Source organism: Crocodylus siamensis, chromosome 2 (genome assembly GCF_052110815.1).
Source record: "Crocodylus siamensis isolate JL-2025a chromosome 2, ASM5211081v1, whole genome shotgun sequence".
NCBI lineage: Eukaryota > Metazoa > Chordata > Crocodylia > Crocodylidae > Crocodylus > Crocodylus siamensis.
This window is the reverse complement of record NC_143396.1, coordinates 193,312,047-193,336,256: the sequence shown is the minus strand read 5'-3', so window position 1 is coordinate 193,336,256 and position 24,210 is coordinate 193,312,047. Positions and strand designations below refer to the sequence as shown.

At 45.0% G+C, this 24,210-nt stretch overlaps 1 protein-coding gene across 4 annotated transcripts in view; it reads right to left on the bottom strand.

The window, feature by feature from the left end:
- Nucleotides 1-18,941, bottom strand: part of USP47 (ubiquitin specific peptidase 47) — a 105,672-nt gene extending 86,731 nt beyond the window's left edge. For 2 of the 4 annotated variants that reach the window (XM_090032706.1, XM_090032704.1), the window contains exon 1: nucleotides 18,793-18,939. In XM_090032706.1, coding sequence (XP_089888832.1) covers nucleotides 18,793-18,831 — 39 coding nt within the window. In that variant the 5' untranslated portion in view covers nucleotides 18,832-18,939. Of the gene's footprint in view, nucleotides 1-18,792 lie in introns of all 4 variants that reach the window. The other 2 variants (XM_090032707.1, XM_090032703.1) reach the window with 2 other exon arrangements.
- Between the last annotated feature and the right edge of the window lie 5,269 nt (nucleotides 18,942-24,210).

Here is a 24,210-nt window from a genome sequence, read left to right as displayed (position 1 = left end):
TGCTTTTCTGAAGGTTTGATACAGCAAGAGGACAACAAACTCTAATGAGCAAACTGAGTAGCTGTGATGTGGATTTTTTCCACAGTAAGGTGGGTGAAAAACTGGCTTATAGGACGCACCCAGAGAGTGGTGGTGGATGGGTTGGTTTCTCCCTGGAGGGATGTGGGCAGTGGTGTCCCCCAAGGCTGTCCTTGGACCAGTACTGTTTAATATCTTCATCAGCAGTTTGGAAGAAGGTGTTGAAAGCACCTTGTCCAAATTTGCAGATGACTCTAAACTATAGTTTCATAGTCTCTAGGGTCAGAAGGGACCTGAGTAGATCATCTAGTCCAACCCCCTGCCACGGCAGGAAAGAGTACTGGGGTCAAACAACCCCAGCAAGATGTTCATCTAACCTCCTCTTAAAAACCCCCAGGGCAGGAGCCAGCACCACTTCTCTTGGAAGCTGGTTCCAGACCCTAGCTGCCCTGACTGTGAAGTAGCGCCTCTTGATATCAAGCCTAAATCTACCCTCTGCCAGCTTGTGACCGTTATTCCTGGTCACTCCTGGCAGAGCTCGGGGGAACAGGGACTCTCCCAATGCCTGCTGACCCCCCCTGACTAGTTTGTAACAGGCCACTAGATCCCCCCTCAGCCTTCTCTTTTGGAGGCTGAACAGGTTCAGGTCCCGTAGCCTCTCCTCATAGGGCCTGCCCTGTTGTCCCCCGATCATGCGAGTGGCCCTCCTCTGGACCCTCTCCATGCTATCCACATCCCTCTTGAAGTGCGGCACCCAGAACTGGACACAGTACTCCAACTGCGGCCTGACCAGTGCCACACAGAGAGGGAAGATCACCTCTTTGGACCTGCACAAGATGCATCTGTGGATGCATGACAAGGTACGGTTGGCCTTCCTGACTGCCTCCCCACACTGCCGGCCCATGTTCATCTTGGAATCAATGATGACTCCAAGATCCTTTTCCGCCTCTGTGCTGACAAGAGGGGAATTCCCTAACCTGTAGGTATGGTGCCAGTTGTTCCTCCCCAGGTGCATCACTTTGCACTTGTCTGTGTTGAAACCCATCCTATTCTCATCCGCCCACCCTTGTAACCTGTCCAGGTCGGATTGTAGCCTGTTGCTTCCTTCTAGTGTGCCCATATCCCCCAACATCTTAGTGTCATCAGCAAATTTGAACAGGGTGCTTTTTACCCCCTCGTCCAAGTCACTGATGAAGATGTTCAACAGTGCGGGTGCGAGGACCGAGCCCTGCGGAACCCAATTGCCTATGTCTTTCCAGGTTGAGAAGGACCCATCCACTACCACCCTCTGGGTGCGGCCCTCCAGCCAGTTAGCGACCTATTTGACTGTGTGGGCGTCGACACCACAGTCCCCCAGTTTCTTAATGAGAACGGGGTGAGACAGAGTGTCAAAAGCCTTCCGGAAGTCCAGGAAGACTATGTCCACTGCTACCCCTGCATCTAATGATTTGGTGATCTGATCGTAAAAGGCCACCAGGTTGGTCTGACAGGACCTGCCACTGATGAACCCATGTTGGTTGCCCCTGAGCATGCAGTCCCCTGAAGGACCCTTGTGTACTATGGGGCACAGTAAACACACTGGAGGACAGAGAGCAAATTCAGGCAGATTTGAACAGACCGGGGAAGTGGGCAGATCAGAATAGGATGCAATTCAACAAGGATGAACGCAAGGTGTTGCACCTGGGGAGAAAGAATCCCCAACACACCTAAAGACTGGGGGGTACCATTCTGAGCACCACAACAGGGGAAAGAGATCTCAGAGTCCCGGCTTACACAAAAATGAACGCGAGTCGCCAGTGTGACAAGGTAATAAGCAAGGCTAACCACAGTCTTTCTTGCATCAGCAGGAATATCACGAGCAGGTCTAGGGAAGTGATAATTCCCCTCTATGCGGCATTGGAACAGATCGAGTACTGCGTCCAATTTTGGGCGCCGCACTTCAAGAGGGACGTGGACAACCTTGAGAAGGTTCAGAGGAGAGCTACTCGTATAATTGAGGGGCTGCAGTTAAGACCCTATGAAGACAGAATGAGGAATCTGAATCTCTTCAGCCCCCACAAGAGAAAGCTGAGGGGCGATTTTATGGCTGCCTACAAACTCACTGGGGTGAGGGACAGCAAGGAATAGGGAACACTCTGTTTACCAGGGTGCCCCTTGGCATTACCAGTAATAATGGCCACAAACTGAAGGAGAACAGATTTAGACTGGACATAAGGAAGAAATTCTTTATGGTAAGGGTTGCCAAAATATGGAACGGGAGGCGGTGCTTTCCCCTACCCTGAAGGTTTTCAAGAGGAGGTCAGACAGGCATCTGGCTGGGGTTACCTAACCCCAGCGCTCTTTCCTGCCTGGAGCAGGGGGTTGGACCTGATGATCTACCAGGTCCCTTCCAACTCTAGAAATCTATGGAATCTATTAACCTAATACTTCCCTAACCTATTCTGAGAGGACAGCAACAGGCTAGAACTATGGGCAGCCCTCCAAGTATCTGGAAATGATCAAGGAAAGAATCAAGACCAACAAGGCAGATTTACTGCTGGGTAGAATTCTCACACAAGTTAATAAAGCCACTGCCAAAATAAATCTCATGTTTAACAATTACTTTTTTCTAACCATATCACCAAATGTAGCACATGTTGTATCTGTTTGGTCATTCATTCTGCTTTCACTTAGCTGATGTTCCTCCCATCTAGATCAACCTAACTGTTGAAGTGAATCATTATTAAATATTCAAAATACAACTGAAGTGTTTAGGACACTGCATTCATTAAACATGTCACTTTCAAAAGTAAATATAAATAAAGTAGTGCATTAATGCTACAATAACTTTGGTAGTAGGAAGAACAGCATCCACAAACCAATATGAAAAGAGTGCAAATGTGGACACACAGATGACACAGAAATGCCAGACAGGATGATCTTACACATCTGCAAAAAGACAAATTAAACCTCAAAGTGCTTTTACCACAAAAAAAAAGAACAGAGATGCAAGCTAAGTTACTTCTATCTCTGCACTGTGAACAAGAAGTGCACCAATACATCTATCTATATTGTATCAGCACTAATCAAACCAAATTTGACATGGGGAATCATCTTCTTTTGTTTGATATGGCCAATAATGTTGCCAATAAATGATACATCTATGCACACAACCACAACAGCCACGATGGTTTGGAGAGCAGCATCTCACCAGTAAGTCTGTTGGGGGTAGAAGGCAGGGAGGGAGGGAAGGCGTGTAGGGGCAGATCAAAACCCCCATTGTGGGGGAGAGAGTGGGGCTGGGGCACGGGCAGGTGCTGCACAGCCAGGGTTCGGTGCAGGGCAGAGCTTCAGCTCACCATGGGGGGCAGCTCCCACTGCTCCGCATACCCCTGGGGGAGGCATGGGGAGCATGTTCCCCCCAGATCTCAGCATTGGGCAAGGGTGGGCTCTGTGATAGCTCTTCCCGGGGGGGGGGGGCTGGGCCCAGGCTGCGTTTGGGGTGGGCAGCGGTGGGAGGGGGGCTACAGCAAATTTTTGGGTAGCTGTGAACCCTTTGCTGCCTATAGCCTCCCTTCCCAATGCCACTGCTATCTGATCCAAGTGCAGCCCCAACCCAGTCCCTCCACCAGGAAGAATCCAACGCAGCACACAGAGCGTGCAGTGCCAGTCTGTCCTCGCCCCACACACAAATCCCCCATGCCTCTCCCAGGGGTGTACGCAATGGCAGGGGTCCCTGGATGAGCCACAGCTCCATACCACACCTCACACCAGCTGGGCAGCACATCCCCTGCCAGCCCCAATCTCTCCCTTACTGAAAGGGACTTGATCTACCCCCCACACCGTCCCTTTCTCAACAGACTGCCAGGCTGCATATTAGCAATAAGATCAGTATCAGCCAATGTGGCTCATTAATAATCGACCATCGGTATTTGACTATCGGCCAAAAAGTTTTTATCAGTACACCTCTATTGTGGGCCAAATAGATTTATATGTTAATTCTCTAACCTACACTTTCAAAATGCTAACAGTATAAAAAAAAGAACATGCTACAGTTTGTTTCCCTAAAAATCTCTTTAAAAACTGTGATCCCAAGTTGAGAAAATAATATATTTTATGGTTAGCTTTTTAATCTAACTTTTGAAAGCATGAAACTTTCCATGAATCTGACAAGAGATGCTGAAGACCTACCTTTATCTCATGAATAGCTGTCAAATGAACTCTTTATGTTAAGTCACATTTTATGTAGAATAAAGGTACTAGTTGGACCACCTATTCATGATCTAGTTTGAATTTGTTGCCAAGGATAAACATTAAGGACTCAAAAACAACTATCACACTACCCTTCAACCAGGAAAGCCTGCTGTTCCACAAAATAAAGGGAAAACTGGAGAACAGTAAACATGCTACACCCAAACCAATATTAGGCCCAAAATTCTGACAAGCATTCCTGGCCTAGATGGCTATTACAGGCCAGGCAGAAACCAGCCAAAAACTGATCAACTTCTTAAATACCTAGGACTCCTCATCTGAGGAATATATTTGATTGCACCTTTTCAGTGGAGATAGTTCATAAAGAAGCCATGACTGAAGTTGATTCAGAAGAGTTGTAAGGCATTTTTTTTATTTTATTTTATTTTTTATACACCTAAACTATCTGAACGCTGCAGTGATAACTTACAGAGAACAGGTTTAAACTTGACAAAGCACTCCAACCACACAAAGCACAGATGGGTCTCAATATCACACCTTAGGTAAGCATCATAGGCAGTACCACAGCCACTGAAACAGTCTCAGAAATGATCAAAGTAGATGGGCATTGTCTGGTCTTGGGAGAATTTGTGATGGTATATCTATTCAATCTCATGGCCCTAAACATGAAGAGCTTGTTGACATTAAACACCTTAGTGTGGCATTCAGTGTGGACTTGGGGCCTCAGCAACAGCCCATGGACTGGGCTAATAAAAGACTCCACTCAGTGGTGTCTAACGTGGAGGCAATGCTTTATCAAATTAACAGTCTGGAAGGGGAGCAACCAAAAATACTTTGGGATGCAGTTACAACAACAGGCTCAGGGAGAAGTTGGATTAGTACCATTATGGATAAGAACATATCAAATTCACGATTGCGTGATTTTCATGGAAAACAAGAAATTGGGCAGGCTTTATGAAAGACAGCTGCAAAAAACCAAGCTACAAGCAGAGAGAAGGGCAGGAAGCCCTGCAGTCCTGAAGTGGGGAGGTGGGGGGCAAATTAGAAGTTGAGCCTGTGAGGTAGGGTCAGTTCAGAAGCCAGTCTGGAGACAGACAGGTAAGTGGGAAGGTTTTGGCACCAGCTTTTGAAAAGCAGCCACAGGAATGCTGGTACAACAATGCTTGTATCAGCCAGAGGAGGATTCTTCAGCATGACTACTGAGAAGAAACCCTCCCAAACCCTCCCAGCATTCCCTCTAAGCTGTGTGGTGTGTGCGGCCAGGCAAGTGTGCTCAAGCCACGCTGCCAGGCACGCCTGTGCAGCTTAGAGGGAACACTGTCCCAGATGGCCAAATAAGTTTCAGCACTACACTGTGTAAGACAGTATCCTGCAGGGGCCTTGCACATAGATGAAGGCAGACTGCTCTGTACCACCTGCGATGCGACTCTGGATACACTGAAGAAAACCAGCACAGATCGACTCAGAGTCTGAAGCATACATGAAGCAAAAGGCTGTTGCAAAGGCTGAAGGTCAGAGCAAGAAATAAGCGATGGTGTCCTTGCTCTTTAAAAGAACCATGGAAAACAGCTTGGCAAGGCTAGAGGTGGCATTTTCTCTCATGGAGGCTTTCATGGTGGTGAACATCCTGCTGGACAAACTTGATAATTCAAAGTTAAGGGACTGCCTGAACCAAAACGTGCCAAATGAAGACATTTTCTGTGTGCCAATAAGCTTCACCAAGACTATCTCCTTGCAGTGATTGCTTCACATGTACAGTCCACAAAGTGTGCATTGGCAGAGTACAAATCCTACTCCATTGTGGTTGATGAGGCCATCGACCTGGAAGATAACTATGTGCTGCACATTTTATTTGCAGCGGGGAGATGGACAGGCCAGGACCTGCCCTGTTTCAAAAAGAGCCAGCCTACCTCACATCTGTCAATTTTTCTACTGTGTCCCAAGGCATAGCAAAGGTAATTGTCAGGAAGGCCTTAGAATTTAACAAGATCTCAGCATTCCTGTCCAACAATGCCACGTACATGTGCAAGGGTATCTCTGATGTGCTTCAAAGAATGCTGCCCAATGCAGTTCATGTCACCTGCACATTCTGTAAGCAACATCTGCAGCACGCATGCAGATAGCCTGGTGTCGTCCTTCAAGCACCGTACAGGTCATAAGGTCCAGTACAAGTAGCCTTTCACCAGTCAAAGTGGGGACTCGCATGCCACTGCCACCAGAGTCTGTGCTCACAATGTGGAATTCATGATTCAATATGAATCATTACAATGCTGAGCATATGCAGTAATACCAGGAGTTTGAGAGTGAGGAGCTGAAAATCACATCCAGCACATTCTGCATGCTTAAGCTTTGCAATCTCTTAAAATCGGATGACATTCAAGATCAAGTGATGTTTGTGGCTGAAAATGCCTCTTGGTTCATGGAGCTTCTAATGTGGTTTTAAGGCCAGCAGGCTGTGATCCACCACACACGCAAGCTGATGGATTTGATAAGTTGGGTTGAAGACAAGGCATCACAGGAAACCTTCTGAAAACCAGCGGAGAAGGGACCCGTTCCAGGCAATAGCTGTGAAGCTGACCAGTACTACAGGTAAGATTCGTCACTACCACTGTGGTTTAGACAACTTGACCGCCTCCGTCCTTAGTGCTGTTGGCATTTTGGACCCCAACCAGGTGCCTGTTCGGAGTTGTGCCCCTCAGCTACTGAAAGCAATTTCAGGATTGGGAAAAGAGCATGACAGCGAACTCGCTGCTTATGTGAACTTTGTCAAAGAGTTCTGGCTGCCTGTGTCTGTGCTCCGGGACTCTGTCTGTGACCAACTTCCATATTTCTACACCCTGGCAAAACACTGCCTTACTATTCCAATTAACTGAGTGGATGCTGAACATGCCATCTCAGTGTACAAACAAATGTTCATCCCACAGAGATAGTTGAATACAGCATGCTAACATTTAATAGCTACCATGAACAGCTTGTCTCAAGGTTACCACTCAACTTCAGCATACTTTTATAATGTGTATTATATATTAAGTGTATATAGTTAGTATTAGTTAAAGTTCATGTTGTGTATAGATTTATTTTAATAAACTCTGAACTGAATATCTTAAGTGCTTAGGTTGCTTAATAATGCATCAATTAATGGCTTCCACGGGCTTAATCCCCTTATTTAGCCTGTGGAAGCCACTAAGGGAAACACTTAAGCAACTAAACCATGGTTTCTGGCCATGTGGCAATCTGTAGGGAAGGGTAGGGCTTCAGAGGTCCCTTGACCAGAGGAGTGGGGAGGATCCTACAATGCTCAGCCCACTGAAATGGTAGCCAGCACCGGGATTTGCTCATGAAATAAGGCAGCCACCTCCTGAAGTTCAGTATACCTAAAGACAATAGGTTGGCACCATCCTAATACTTGGTTGTTAAAGAAATTGCAGTTCATTCTTATGCTTCACAAGGATTTCTCCTTTGAAATGAGGCTGCTCCGTAACATCAAAGACTTAGAAATGCAATGCCTGTATGTAACCTACTGGGGGAAACTGCCACTCTCCCAATAAAAGCCACAAGTGTCCAGGAGTTCATCAAGGTTCTCTCTCAGGAAACATGCCTTCTGCTGAAAAAAAAAATCTGGAAAGAATGCCTGTATTACTTTCCCTGCTGTTTGACTCCTGGGGGATTGGGAGGAGTTGAGGAGAGAAAAAAGGTTCTCCAGACCTTCCCTTGACCAGGGTACCCCCACCTAGGGAAGGCACAGGGAACAGCAGCAACTCAGCTGTGTCCTGGGAGGAATCAAGTACCAGAGAAAGGCTCCCCAGGCCATCCTCAAACGCTGGTCTGGAAAAGGAACAGGCGGCACTGCCATACCGCTCTTAGGCTGGTGGCGGGGCAGGGAGGGAAGAAGCAGCTTCAAACCAGGGTCCCCAGTCCGACGAGCAAGCAGGGGCTTATCTCGGTGTATCCCTTCCCCAGAAGGGTAAGGAAGCAGATGCCACTGTTTCCCGCCTCTTTGACAACTGGGCACTGCCTGGCTTCTGGACCAGCCTGGAGAGTTTGCCTCACTGCTCCCCTCTACTCCCAGGCTGGTTTAGGAGGGGAAGGGAGTGGAGAAGAGCAACTGCTACTGCTCCCCATCACTACCCCAAACCAAGCACTGACTGACTTAGAGAACAGGCTAGGGGCTTTGACCCACTCCTCCCTCCCTTCCCCATCCAGAGACTGGAAGTAGAACCAAGGAGGCTGTTCCCCAGACCTTGACCTGGGGAAGGCATAGGGAATCTTTCCCTGCTGCTTCTCATGCCTTCCCCAAACAAGAATCACCCTCGTCTGGTGAAGATGTGGAAAGCAGGGCAGAGGGGGCAGCTGCAGGGTGAACCCCTATACTACTCCTTTCCCAGAAAGATTTCTAGCAGTGAAAATTTATCAGAAATTCCAGTCTTTGTGAACTGCCTGGATTAGCCTTAATGTGGTTCTGGAGGGAACTCTTATCATCTCTTATACGATAGATTACAGCCCTTCACTACATGCTCCACTCCAAAGCAGATACACAACAAACATGTTCATTCATTAACTTTCTGCCACACTGATACTGCTTGAAGCTTTTGAACACTAAAGGCAATAAATAGGTCAGTAGTTTTAAAAATTTCTGAAGTCACAGAACTTTCATATCCCTTCTGCTATGGATTCCTACCCCTATCCTGTGAGCTGACAGAGCCAGGCAACTCAGCCTGGCAACTGCAGTGCCACCGCATCCTGGCCCACTCTGCCATTACCCCCAATCTCTTTGCAGAACCCCTGACGACCTCTCAGAAACTCAGAGTTATTCCACTGGTTTTTGGACTGAGTTTAAGTGGAATGTTAGAAAAAGTTAGCAATAACTAAGCAAATCAAGAAAACTGGAAAGTAAAAAGAAAGGCTTTAGAACCATGGACAGAAAACACAAAATAATGTACAAGCAATCCTTGCCATTCCTTGCAAATGGTGAAATCTGCTAATAAGGCACTGCATTCATGAACAGTGCCCCTGGCGGCTGGGGCAGCATGGCTCCGGTGGTGCCATATACAAGCTCCAGTAAGTATTTATAGTGTACTTAAAATGCGGGTTCGGCATTTGTGAATATCTGAAACCATGAATGCTGAACCGGCGCATAACTAAGATTTCCTGTACTATAAAGTCCAGTCTGTCCAAATGGCAGCCCAAGAGGGGACACACTGTGGCCCCCAGGCTCTTACCCAGCCATCACTTCCTCCCTCACTGCAGCTGCAAGAGCAGCCAAAGTATCTGGGCTCCCACTCCTTCCTCTGGCTGCCACTTCCTGCCTTCAGGTGGCCTGGCAGTGCAGTGGCACAAGGAGCTAAAAGTAAGTACAGGCCACACTGTGGGGGCAGGGACAGGAGGGGGAAAGAATTGGGATTGTGCAGAGGAGGGGGAGATCATGTCCTTGTGGGACAGCAGTGGGGGGTGCCCATACAGGTGCTTGGGACATCTGGGGAGTACATTCCTGTACCCCATAACTTACCTGGTCCATCCTGAGCAGCATGCAGCCCCCACTTAGAAGCTGGACCATGCTGTTATAAATAACACCAGTACTTACAGACTAACTTCCATAATATCTTAAGGTTGGCAACATGTCAATGCTTCTACACTAACAACTGTAGGAAAAAACGAATCAGACCTGATAAGAAGGCAGGAAAAGACCAAAAGTAATGGATACCCATGACATTAGAGTCTAATGAAGAAGAGCTGGACTGGCCACCTGAGCAGTGCAGCTGTGGCATGGAGTTCCACTGCTGACAGCAGGCAAGATGACAGACTGGAACATTTAAAGGGCAAGAGTTAGGCTTCATGGTATTTCACAAACACTGTGGAGGATGTAGACTGTGCTCCTTTATGCTTTCACTGCCTTAAAGAGCAACAATGTATCTTTAGAGCCAGGGACCAGAAGCAAAAATCCTACAACAAAATTATTTTTCACAAAGATTTCTGGGAAAAGACTCAGATGTTGATTCCACATATGCATTAAAGAAACAAAATTTAAGCTTATAGACCAAGAAAATTGAGAGAAAGAAAGTGGTATTCTTTTTACATAGATATAGCAGTTTCAAATCTCAAACAATTTTGAAGTAAGCAAATAAACAATCACTTCTGCTTTCCATTCACTTAGCAGCCACAACACTGCACAAGAGGGGGTGAGGAGCAGGAAAGAGAGAGAACGTTGTTTAATACAGCCTCTGTCTTGAGGCATTTTCTAAGTGACGAGGTAAAACAGATGCTAAATGTGCATGTGTTCACACAGCTGAAAATCTTCTTTTTCTACTACTAAATGCTGCTTGTCTTGTCCTACATCAATCTGTCCTTAATAATGAGGAATTTTAGTAGTCTATTAAGAAGATTTATTTAGCTTTTAACATTAGCATATTCACTGATCTTACAGAATGTAAAAACACAACTCCCTTTGTTAAGTGCACTATATAACATGCTTTCAACATTTGATTGCTTGAAAAAACACATTCCATATTCAGTTCCTACTAGGAGAGGGCCTCAAGTAGTGAATCACTGCAATACAGGAATTGTTTATAATGTTGAGGTTGTGTGGCTGCAGAAATAAAAGAAAAACTTCTGAAATAGTATACAGTTGAGTTGTTTAATAAGCCTACTCACCTGAAATCTAAGGTAATTTTTCAGAAGCATTTAAAAGAATTAGCAGACTAAGCCAATTAAGTGCTTTTTAGTACCCGTAGGGAAGTAAAATAGACATACATACATATGCGCATTTGCACATGCGTTTTCTTGCTTTTTTCCCTACCATTACCTTCCTTTTACCTGTTATATTATTTTCTTTCAATTGCCAAGGAAGAGCACTTCAGCAGCACAAAGGGGAATATACATTAAATGTGTTAAAAATATGCAACGAAAATTTCTTCTCTAACAGTTACTTGTCTGAATTTTTTACCTATAAGTATGAACTGCTTAACAGAAAAGTTTAAGTAACATGTATTGTACTACATGTTAATAGATTTATTTTAAATAATATCTTTCTATATATAAACATATTTTTGTTCATATTTCTCAATCTTTTTTTTTTTTTTTTTTTTTTAACAAAATGCAAAAACCACTTGTACAAAGAAGGTACATATTTGATTAAGTCTGGACGCAGATATTTACACCAGGAACTCCAGGCTGTGTTGTCAGAATCTCAGACATTTTCACAACCAGGCAAAATAAAGCCACAGCACTAGATTTTGATTTAGTTTTCTTATTATATAATGGTAATTTATTCTCAATTGTAAAAGGGGGCCTGGAGTCTTGACTGTATTTAAATATTTTTAAATACAGTGCCATAACGATTCTTATTTGTTGAAAAAAAAGATTAGAGTCAAGCCTTAAAGAAAGAAAGGTCTTAAATTCGTCTATCCCTGTCTCTCATAAGTAGTCTTTATGCAAGCAATCCCCCTTAAGGTCAAAGTAAGGACTATTCCAGTATTGGTCGGCAGGATTTGGTCCTATGTTAATAATATAGGAAGTCCAAAAGCAGAACAGGCTTTCCATGAGAAAAATAAATACAGTGATTTTTCATCAGTATTCAGAATTTCTAAAAAGAAATTCTTGGAAGCTGTTTAATGTGCCTTTCTAAAAATTAAAAGCAAGGCTATCTTGGCACAGACGTGCAGGTTGCCCCAGGCAGCCTGCAGAGCAGCTCCAGCAGTTAAGTGTGGTGGGTGAGAGGGACTGAGGCCTCGGTAGAGAGGAAACTGGGCAGGGCTGAGGCTTGAGGCCCAGGGTCGCAATGCGCAGCTGCAGGGCCCCAGCGGGGAGCAGGACGGAACTGCAGGTGGTTCATCCACGGAAGGGGGAAGGCCAGCTCCCCACTGCCACACACTCCCGGGGGAGGGAGGGGAGCAGGGGAAACCCAACCACCCAGATGTGTACCCGGGCCAGGCGCAGGCTGCAGGCTCAAGCTCCTGCCCTGCTTCCCTCCCCCAGGGCCTCCAGAGCTGGCAGGTGAGGAGGTTTTCCATGCAGCTCCTCCACTCCCTGCTGTGCCAAGTCCTCCATTCCATGCTACGCCGGGGAACAGGGTAGCAGGGGGCTGCAGTACCCCTAGCAGCTGTGGGCCCCCTCTGGCAGGGCTGGGGGGCATCAGCAGGGCTGGGGGGAGCTGTCAGGGGGCCTATAATTTTAATCACATTTTAATCACACACACGTGTGTAGGGTGAGGAGTGGGGGGGTGCACGCACACACGTGTGTGTCTATGGTGAGGATGTGCATACAGTGGGGTGTGAGAGGGACACAAGGTATGTTGGAGGGTGTATATGTAGGGGGGAAGTAGGGGCAGGGAGTGGGTATGTGAGTTTTGTGGCGTGTAAGGGAGGGTGGACGTGTGCAACAAAGGCAGCCAGCTCCAACGCAGAGCTTCCACTGGTGCCGTGTAAGTATGGGAGCTTCATGGACACCATGCAGAGCCCCTGCAATAGAGGTGGGCTGAACAGGCTGTGCTTCCTGCCCACACATGTAGCGCCAGCTGGAGCCATGGGCCACTGGAAGCCAGCAGCTGCGTGGGACATGAGCAGTCCAAGTGCCCCTGCCTGCCACTGCTGCTGGCAGCTGGGGCTGTGTGTCATATGCAGGAGTGTGGGGAGGGGTCCCCACACCTGCCAAACCTCCCTCACAACCACACCCTGCCAGCCGAGCTCCATGCTCCCGCCACAGCCCTGGGCACAGGCTCCACACTGCCACCAGCCTCAGCTCCCTGCCCCCACGCAGCTGCGGCTCCCCCCAGCCTTGCCCCACCTTTTCCTACCTGCTGCCTGGAATAAACAGGAAACCAGGGAAGCCAAACAGGTCCCGTCCCCCCCACGTGGCAGCAGGAGCAGTCCCACCCAGAAGCTACTGTTGGCTGGGCCGGGCCCTTCTATCCACAAGAAAAATATAGTACATGTAGTGAAGAAATGTTGGTGAGTGGGCGTATACATGGGCACGTAACTCCCACCCTGATGGGCAGAAGGGCTGGGTGGGGTACAGTATGTTGGTGCCTGCCCATGGGCCAGATGAAAGTGCCTGGCAGGCCTAGATCTGGCCCATGGGCCCTGCATTCTAACATAACACCCAGCTTTAAGTTTAAACATGTAAATATGGTAACAAAAATCCTATTTATTCAGAGTAATAACTCTTAGCATAGATCAGACATAAGGTGATCCCACCAAAAACGTCATCTGTTTGTTCAACAAACAAAAACATTTTATTCCATTGTTTTTTGCTGTGGAAAGTCTTGCTTCAGATGGTTCTAACAATAGCTACTGTCATGAAAGCAAAGGTGGCAGCTTAAGTGCATATAGTTATACTAACATTCATACGCTGTACCACTCAAGCTGCGACATGCTGAAAGAGTATCTGTATAGCATTTGCCAAATCAGTTGCCTGGAATTCTCAAAACCCATCTGTAAAATTTAGGTGGAATATTCTACACAATGCTGGAAGCCTGGACCATACCATTAGAGCCTATTCCTCAACAGAATCTTTAAAGTAATCTACTCAACTTGTAAACAAATATATAATACTAAATTCATTAGTCACTAAATTTGTTTAACAGTTAGTGTACTGAGAAAAATACATTTATTCATTATTCTATATTTGACAGCATATACTTTATTTTAATATTCCATATTTCATTTAAAATCAATTTCATGAAGCAGCAGTTCTAAGTCACTGCATTTAAGTGCATATTTTATGTTTCTATGAGAACTGTAAAAAACAAAATTATTTTCCTTCTAATTCTATTATTTTCTATTTACCAAATGCTATATTGCAACAAGCTCCTAGAGCAAAGTCCACGGGTACCTCTTGTGCAACAAGATGAAAATGTTAGTAGGCATATGAGCAGCTTTAAGACTAGTATGAGAGAAGTGTTATTACAACAAGTAGAGGGGAAAGTTCACATAATAGCAGGGGATACAAGAAGTGGTGGTATTTTCAGCCTGATGTTATGAGAGATGTGGGATGGAAAATTTTCCAGTGCTTTATTTTTCCATGGGAAATTTTCTGTTTCTAAAAATTCAGTATTTCATAAAATTCATTAGTAACAATTAATAGATGCCAATACAATATTAGGCAAGCTTGGAAGTTTTAAAGTTGTAATTAATGTTTTTCAGGTGATTATTCCTAGAAGTGTGTAAACACATATGTGTTTTATTGATTTGTAAACAGGAGGGTAATACACAAATAAAACAGGTGGGTAAATAAACTTGCTAAATCAGATCATACTCTATTTAGGGCATTGGAAAAATTTCCAGAAAACCCACATCTCTGGATGTTGCTACTTTAAAATAATTGTTATTTTTGTGTGCTGTGTCTTAAAAATCAAGATGAACCCAATGTTCATCAATATAAGTCATCAATGAAGCTTTATGGTTAAGAAAAATTCAGTATAAACAAAAATCAACATTCAGTGACAAAAAGATTTGCAAGGGACATGTGTAGGGAACTCAATTCAGCACGCAATAAAGATAGGAGACTTTCTATTGACTTCAATGGGTAGTGGACAGGTCCAACCATGAACAGTCATTTGTAAGTGATAGGTACATCATCATGATCAATCTTTTGTTGGAAAGGGGCGATTTAATGAGTTCAGCCATTATAGACAGATATGGATATATAGATATTTTCTGAATTAGGTCAAAGGTTGTGAACATGGTTTAGCCTTTAAGTAGCAAACTGAAGCTATGTCCTTCACTCACCTAGATGGTATTGCTGTTTATCTGGATGTAACCCAAACACACCCTGATTCTGCCTCCCCAACAGAAGAAAAAGGAAAAAAAGAATGTCAAACAGAAACACTGGGATAGAATGAAACTGGTGGACACAGGGCCCTTGTAGAAGGGGGACTGCAGACAGTACCTGCAAAATAGCAGGATGAGACAATAGAAGGATGAGACCATAAGAGGACAGTACATAGGGAAATTAAGGGGAAGAGAAGAAAGCAAGCAACATGTGGTATAGGGAATGAGCTCTGCCTACACAAACAATGGAGTATAAAACTCTGTCTTTTAATGAGATATCTATCATAAAACTGCTTTCTACTTTTCTAAATTATAATACTCAACTATAAATGCTGAAGGTTTGTCAGAAACACAGATCTATAATTAGGGTTTTAAATGCTGACAACGGACCTTTTCTCTCTCCTACTCACAAATTACTACATTGCTCCAATTATAAATCAGTATTTTTCATATATCTATATAGATATATGAAAAAAAAAGACTAGACGTATATGCAGAGCTGACCAATAACTGGGTCCTTACAATCACGGTATAATCACACAGTTCAAGGAATTTATTTATTAAAATTAGTTTATATTTGGAGGAAAGATTAAATTAAACCTGAAATTAAATTTAACATGAAAGCATGAGGGTCAGTTTATAGTCCAGACATTACTAAAACATACTTAAAAACTATAGCAATTGTTTATACAGAAGCAATAACTTAGCAAGTGAAAACAGAGCAGCTGACTGGTTGTGAGGGTGGCCTGTCATCTGGCCCCACCCCACTGGTGAAGGAGTGGTGTCACATGATTGGCAGACATCACAGCCAATCAGCTGCAAGGGCTGGGTGGCAGCTGCTCTCTTGCCAGCAGCTGCTTGAGCAGACAGCTCCCCCCACACTGTAGCACCGGGTAAGTCATCCCTTCTCCTTTCAGCCCCCCTGCCCTGCTGTTTCTGGACCCCTGGGAAGCACCATGGGCCAGACAATAATCCTATATGTGAGATGGCATCTGTGTGTGGGGCCTAGCCAGCGTGCACACAGCACCAGATCTGGGGATGCTGGACTATGCAGGTATGCAGCTGGATCCTGATGTGAAGGGCTGGCACGTAGTCATATCTGGCACAAGGGACTTGATCCCACACAAAATCTGGCATACAGACCATAACTATGCCACTCATCCAGCCCACAGGGCCAAAATGGGTGTCACTGTTATAGTTTGTTTACTATGTAATAATTCTGCGTTTAACACAGCCATTAACTTTCACACTGGATGGTGTGAAGGATGGAGGCAACACAAACCAGAATTAATAGCTGTAACACACTTGCTAAGATTCTGCCTTCTCCAACTCTAGACTTGGCCTTCCCAGCTATTACTTTATGGAAAGCATATACACCTCTGAAGGAAAAAATGAAACTGGTGTGCTTTTCTTGAGCATCTTAATGAGAAAATGCTTTGGGAAAAGTTAGGATTCCTTAGTATATTTTCTGGCTGAAGGAGAATCTTTTCCTCAAAGCCTAGTACCAACACTAAAAAAAAAACACCCAGCAGTAAGCAGCAATGCAAGAAAGGCAAACAGCAACAAAACTATTATCACATTGACTTTAGATAAATAAGCTCCACCTAGCCCGTATGTCAAACAAAAGTAAAAATACAGTTTTGTGATACATTCGGGAAATCTTGGTTCAAATCCCAGTTTCATTTTCTGAAGCACCAGAACAAGCTGCAGGGCATCAGTACGTGTATGTGTGTGTACACACACACAAACACACACACATACACACACTACTATAGCCTTTATATATACTATATATAAAGTATACTATATACATATACAGGCAAATATATAAATAAAAGATAGCCTTTTCCCACCCAATACACAACACAACCCGTGTCATTCAGGAAGGTCTGGGGTTTAGACCTCTCTTGCTTTTCTTTCACCGGTGCAAGTATGCTAGTCACAAGTCTCAAGAGAAAATGAAAAGATCAAAGGATCTTCAGGACTTCAACAGGGACAGAACAGTACTTACTCAACTCTCATTAATAGTGTTCTTTCTTATAGGAAGAGTAAGAAACGCAACAGGTACAGGCTGCAAATTATTAATCACCCTATTCTAAGTGAGGAAAGGATAAAAAAGTTGCACAGAAAGTATAAACATGATTTATATAACTTAGATCAGAGATAACAGCACTTACAAGGTTTAGAAATCTCTGTTTCTCTGTCCCTTTTTACTTGTACTACAAAGGACATTGAATTCAGTTTAAAAATTAGAAAACCATAATCAATTTACTTCATGAACAAGTACATTTTCATAATTTTTATATCATTCATGGTAGTGTTACATTCTTACATTTTCTTACAAAAAGCAGGAAGGAATAGCTAAGAACAGAGTCTGAGAAGAACAAAAGAGACTTACAACATTATAAGTGGTCATTAAGCATTCTTGAAGATATCAAAACCCATGACAACTCTACTGGCTTGAAAACACAACTGTTAGAAATGCTAAACTGATATGGCAGGTAAAAATATATATCCAATTCAGAAATATATTCTGAATAATTTTTAAAGCCAACAAGGAGACTATTAATATATATGAACTAAAGGAATGGCTCCAGCTAGATTCTTCATTTAATCACCCTGTCTATTTCACTTATCCACCACAAGCAACACAAGCTTCTCCTGTCAGTCTCCTTTACTTCATTTTCATCCATCTATACCTGTTTCTATGCCCTGCCCCTCCACTTACATTGTTTGCTTTGTAACCAACGTGTAGACTAGATTAAACCCCTAGACATTTTTGCACCTTAAGAGTCTAAAATGATAAGACAGAAGTAGAGAAACCCACTTTATTTCCTTGCATACAACTCACTTCACCATCTATACATCATCACTGTCCAGCTGTGCGCTGCCAACTGTAACGCCTAATAACTTGCTTCTAAAATCCAGTACTATTTTTTGCTCTCTAGTGGTATTTAAGGATCCCAATAAATAGCCCTCATCCTACTGTGTTTGGCACTGTACAGACCAGCAGTGCAAATCACTGTACAAACCAGCATGACTCCTGCCCCAGGAGGCATACAGAGCCAACAGGACAAGACAGAATAAAAGGACAACACATGGAGCAGAATCGAAAGCTAAAGGTCACAGCAAAGAAACAGGCGGGAACTTGTATTTTTGATCCATCTTCCTCTCAACTGTCTCTCCAACTACAGCCGTCTTTGCCTGTATACCTTATTTTTTCTGGAATAAATCCTTTTCCCAGTTTTGCCTTGTCGACTGTCTGCTGGAAGCAGGATCCCCACTGCTTGAGGCATCCTTCTTCCGTGTGTGTGTTGTGTTGTCTGTTTTCTCTGGCAAACTCAGGGTGATAACTTCAGAGAACCGTGCGGCTTCCTCCGGTGGAGCTGCTGGACTGGGGTGAAGGTGCCTGAGGCTGGCTCGGGGTAAGAAGCCCCCACCCAGAAGCAGACCCGGGGGACTCAGTGGTCACGGAGAGGAGAGAGGAGAAGCCGAGCTCTGGCGTCCGTTCCCCACTCTGCGCCCCCCGGCTTAACCCGGGGCTTGTCGCAAGAAAATCATGTAATTGGCTGAAAACCGTGAGAAACCCCGAGGGAGGGAGCCGCCCGCCCGCGGCCTTCCCCTACAGCAGGGCCAGGCGGCTGCAGGATCCAGCCCCCGTGACGGCGCCTCAGCCCTGACTCTGCGGCCCCGGCTCCGACGCGCGTCACCGACCCCGGAGGCCCCGGCCCGGCCTGGCCTGGCCCGCTCCCCCCGCCGGGCCGCACGGGGCCCGCCCTCCACTCCTCGGCCCGGCAGCTGCCGTCGCGGCCTCGCTCACCTCTTTGGGGACGAGCTGGCTCTCCTCGCTGGGCACCATGGCCGGGCGCGGGGCCCGCAGAGGCCTGCGCGGGCAGTCGGCGTCGGCGTCAGCGGCGGCGTGAGGAGGAGGGACGCGAGCAGCTCAGCCCCCCAACCTCCGCCCCTCTCTCCCCCCCCCGCCAATCAATGGCAAAATGGCGGATGGCAGCGGTCTCGCGAGAGCGTGGGCTCGGCGCGGTGTGGCGCTGTGGGGCTCCGCGGGCTGCGTTGCTCCATGTCTGCGGCCAAGGTAGCTTAGTCAGCGCCTCTGGGGAAGTGACCCTGAGCTCAGGAAATCTCATGCTATCTATCTATCTATCTATCTATATAAATGTTATGCTCTTACCTAAGTCATGCTCTATATAGATAGGTGTGTGTGCACATACGCACATAATGTATAGACAATATTCAAGTGTCCATAGTCTATAAGTTATACATATGTGTGTGTTTGTGTATATCTATCTGTATGTCTGTCTATATATTTATATATGTGTGTGTATACACACACACACACACACACACACACACACAGAGGTACCCTCACTTTATGCTGTACATCTGTTCCTGGAAAATGGCACGTAACTCAAGTTCACGTAAAGGGAGCCCACTTTACAACATAACAAATAGGAACGTGTTCTAAGACCTTGATTCCACTGACCCCAAACCCTTTCCTTCCACTTTTACAAGACAGTTTTGGTACTTGCCAACATAAAATGCAAATTTATCCTGTGATTCACTTGCCTTCAGAGTAACAGAGCTAGCTGCTGTGTCTCTGCACTAAATGGCCAGCCGGGGTCAGAAGCAGTAACTTATGCCCAACCCGGGTGCTGACACAGTTTCAGGGGTCCTGCACAATGTAGGGCTGTTAGATATGCAAACACATACATGGGATTCACATGATACACCCAAGTAGGAGTAAACTGCCTGACCTGCTGGAGTCATTCTGTGTTCTTTACAAAATATTTTTTCCGTAGTCAAAAAAAATGAGCAACAGCTAAGGGGTGCATTTTCCCAGGGGTACCTTCAGTCTAAAAAGGTTGAGGAGCACTGGACAGGTCCCCGCATAGCTATTGCTCTCCACCATATCCGGCCTTACAACTGTCTTCATGCAATACCTGCTACACTGTTTAGTTCTGTATGTGAATGGGAAAAGTTTCACAGTTTCATAGTTCATAGGGTCGGAAGAGACCTGAGCAGATCATCAAGTCTGACCCCCTGCCATGGCAGGAACGAGTACTGGGGTCAAACAACTTCAGCAAGGTGTACATCTAGCCTCCTCTTAAAGACCCCCAGGGTAAGAGCCAGCACCACTTCACTTGGAAGTTGGTTCCAGATCCTAGCCACCCTGAGAGTGAAGTAGCACCTCCTGATGTCTAGTCTGAATCTACCCTCTGCCAGCTTGTGACCGTTATTCCTAGTCACTCCTGGTAGTGCTTGGGGGAACAGGGACTCCCTCAATGCCTGCTGTTCTCCTCTGACTAGTTTGTAACAGGCCACTAGATCCCCCCTCAGCCTTCTCTTGTGGAGGCTGAACAGGTTTAGGTCCCTGAGCCTCTCCTTGTAGGGCCTGCCCTACTGCCCCCTGATCATGCGAGTGGCCCTCCTCTGGACCCTCTCCATGTTGTCCACATCCCTTTTGAAGTGCGGCTCCCAGAACTGGACGCAGTACTCCAGCTGCGGCCTGACCAGTGTCGCATAGAGGGGAAGGATCACCTCTTTGGACCTGCTTGAAATGCATCTGTGGATACATGACAAGGTGCTGTTGGCCTTCCTGACCGTGTCCCCACACTGTCAGCCCATGTTCATTTTGGCATCAATAATGACTCCAAGATCCTTTTCTGCCTCTGTACTGACGAGAAGCAAGTTCCGCAGCCTGCAGGTATGCTGCTGGTTCTTGCTCCCCAGGTGCATCACCTTGCACTTGTCAGTGTTGAATCCCATCCTATTCTCATCTGCCCATCCCTATAAGGTCCGATTGCAGCCTATTCCTCCCATCTAGCATGCCCACTTCTTCCCCCCACATCTTAGTGTCATCAGCAAATTTGAACAGGGTGCTTTTTACCCCCTTGTCCAAGTCACTGATGAAGATGTTCAACAGTGCGGGCCCAAGGACCAAGCCCTGCAGAACCCCACTGCCCACATCCCTCCAAGTTGAAAATGACCCGTCCACTACCACTCTCTGGGTGCGACCCTCCAGCCAGTTGGTGAACCATTTGACTGTGTAGGTGTCGACACCACAGTCCCCCAGTTTTTTAATGAGAATGGGGTGAGAGACAGTGTTGAAGGCCTTCCGAAAGTCCAGAAAGACTATGTCCACTGCTACCCCTGCGTCTAAGGATTTGGTGATCTGGCCATAGAAGGCCACCAGGTTGGTCTGACAGGACCTGCCTCTAATGAACCCATGTTGGTTGCCCTTAAGCATAATCTCCCCTGCTGGCACCCTCACGGACATGCACTATGATAATTCTCTCAAAAAGCCTCCCCAGGATTGAGGTAACACTAACTGGCCTATAGTTTCCCGGGTCCTCCTGCCTCCCCTTTTTAAGATGGGAACCACGTTGGCCCTCTTCCAGTCCTCTAGCACCACACCAGAGCACCACGAGTGCTCGTAAAGCCATGCCAGGGGTCCCACAATGACCTCAGCTAATTCCCTCAGCACTCTGGGCTGGATATCGTCAGGACCACCTGATTTAAATATGTCTAGTCCCTCCAGAAGTTCCCTGACTAGATTGTCACTGACCCTAAGTCTGGGTATGCCTCCCCTGGGGCCTACGGAGGTCCCGGTGGGGGAGGGTGACCCAGTCCTTGCTCAGGAAAATGGAGGCTAAAAGATTGTTAAATAGGTTAGCTTTGTCGTCTGGTGTGATGATCAGATTTCCTAGCTTGTCTTGCAGAGGTCCCACGTTACCCAGTACCTTCTTTTTACCCCCTATGTATTTAAAAAAAGGACTTCTTGTTGTCCTGAAATGAAACTGGACACTGCTGTATATTATTTTAACTAGGATCCAGAGCCTGGTCCACAGTTTACCAGCACCCCCTCCCCCTCCTCTTTCTCCCTCCTGCCACTAACCAAGGGAATCCCTCACATCAACAGTTTGAGTCATAGAGTCAGTCATAGTCATAAAAAAGTAGGGTTGGAAGGGACCTCTAGACATCATCTAATCCACCCTCCAGACTGAGGCAGGATCATCCCTGTCCAAACCATCCCATACAACCAGAATCTAAACTCTACATAAGACTACCCTCAACCCTAACACAACATAGACCTAGACCCTGGGACTACATGTAGTATGTATAGTTCAACATGTGCATAACTTCTAGTAAGTTCAGGGTCATATGGATAAAACCTGTGAAATATAAGACTATTCAGTTGCAGTACCTTGCATTTTTGGCATGATTGCTTTCATTTGGCTATTTTGCCCTCCAAAAAAGAAAAGGCTTGTATGAAGGTGCCATTGAAAAGCATCCTTTTTTAATTTAGAAAAAGACAGCTAACATGAAATATTAATAATTTATGGAAAATATATTAAAGGAAAAGTAGTTATAGATTAACTTACAGTGAAACAACTAGGTATTTTTCTTTTAAAGAGTTTCTCTTCTCACCAAGAATTAAGTATACTGTATAACAGATTAATATTTTCAGATAAATATTTTTCTCATTCTGTTAGTGTCCTCTGGTGGAAAAATGCAGTACTGAGGTTATTTCTTGTATTCTGAACTTAAAGTTTTGGCATACATTTGTGAACCACCCACCTACCAGTTCCATAATGGGCAGGAGTACTGAAAACAGGGGATGAAGATTTCAGCAAAATATTGCTTTGAAGTCCAGAATGGACTAGAATTATATTGAAAATTGGAAGAAGGAGGATGTTCATTCTTTAAGCACATTTCTGTTAGAAGGAGAAAGCAGCTAGTTATCCTTGACTTAATGCAGAGCTTGCCAGTTTTTTAAAAAAGGGTTTCATAAGGGCAAAACAAACCCTAGTAGTTTTGGGGGGGTTTTTTACACATGTAGTAAATTATGTACTAAGTTCAGAATTTTTAGTGTTAACTCTGTGCTTTAAATACACATTGAATTACTTACATTAAATTAAATTCAAATAAAGTTTTCCAAGTTTATACTAATGTGAATATTTGGGGCTAAATAACTTGACTTAGGCCACAGCAAGAATCAATCAAGTCCTTAGGTTGGAGAAAGTCTCCTACTATGTATTTCTACATCACTTAGCACAGTGAATCTCCATCCTTGGTGACACATTTGTGTACAAATGCAATATAAAAAATTGTGAGAGATAGGATGAGGACATAGTATTCCCTTTTTCTTAATGCTACATTCAGTTTACTACATCCTGCTGCCTCTCAAACTGTTGAGCTGCACTTCCCTGCAGCCAGAGGTCATTCTAGCACTCAGTAGAGATCCCTGCTTGCATGTAGGCAGCCAGTTTGAAGAAGTCTTTTTAACATCAAATAAATATAGTCTCAGACCTTTGTGAAGGAGACCTTTATGAACATATTGGAGACCTTTGTGAATATATTGGCTGAAGCATGAATGCACTGAGGGTGCAGTCACAGAAAAAAGTGAAGGAAAGGTACAACATTTAACAGTACCAAATAGGGAAACTGGAGATGTGGAACCAAGACAGTACAGTTTTGGAGCTGGCAGACTAATAGTATCCCAGTTCAGAAAGCCACAGAATTTTCTAAATTAAAACAAACAACAAGAATTGGACCTGACTATAGGCATCCGCACATAAAACAAGAGAGGTCCTGTTTGATCTGAAGAGCCAGAATAGTGACAGAAGCTCACAATAAAAGTCTCTATGATCATGAAGGAACTGGCTGGAAAATTCCTCTGGCATTATGTGACTACCATAATGTAACTGATGTGCCTGGTGTTACTATTCTTTTGGGGACCAAAGCATCTAGAGCTTGAAGAGTTCTTCCAGTCACTCATTAGGGAACTGACACCATGGAGTGAGACTCTAGCACGGATAGTACTATCAGCAAAAACCAGACTTTCTGCTTGGTGGTGCATTTGATATATTTTTGTTTTTATCTGTGCTATACAGAGGAGGAGACCAAATGCACACAATGACTTTAATTAAAATACACTGTAGTAACTGGATAAATCAAAAAAAAAAACCTGTCTCCTTATAGTCCTTACTAATAATCTTTCTGGTAATATACTATCCAGTGCAGCCCAACTATACGTGTACCTACTGATAGCACATATTCATGCAATTCCTTTAGTGGAGTAAATGTAATCAGCTCTTGCATTTGTTTTTAAGAAGAGTCTCTGGAATTTGTAGATACCTCTTTAAGACTTTCTTGAGTAAGATCCTTTTTGTGCACACTCTGTGAAGTGAATTCTAAACCTATATAGGCTCCCAGTTCAGAA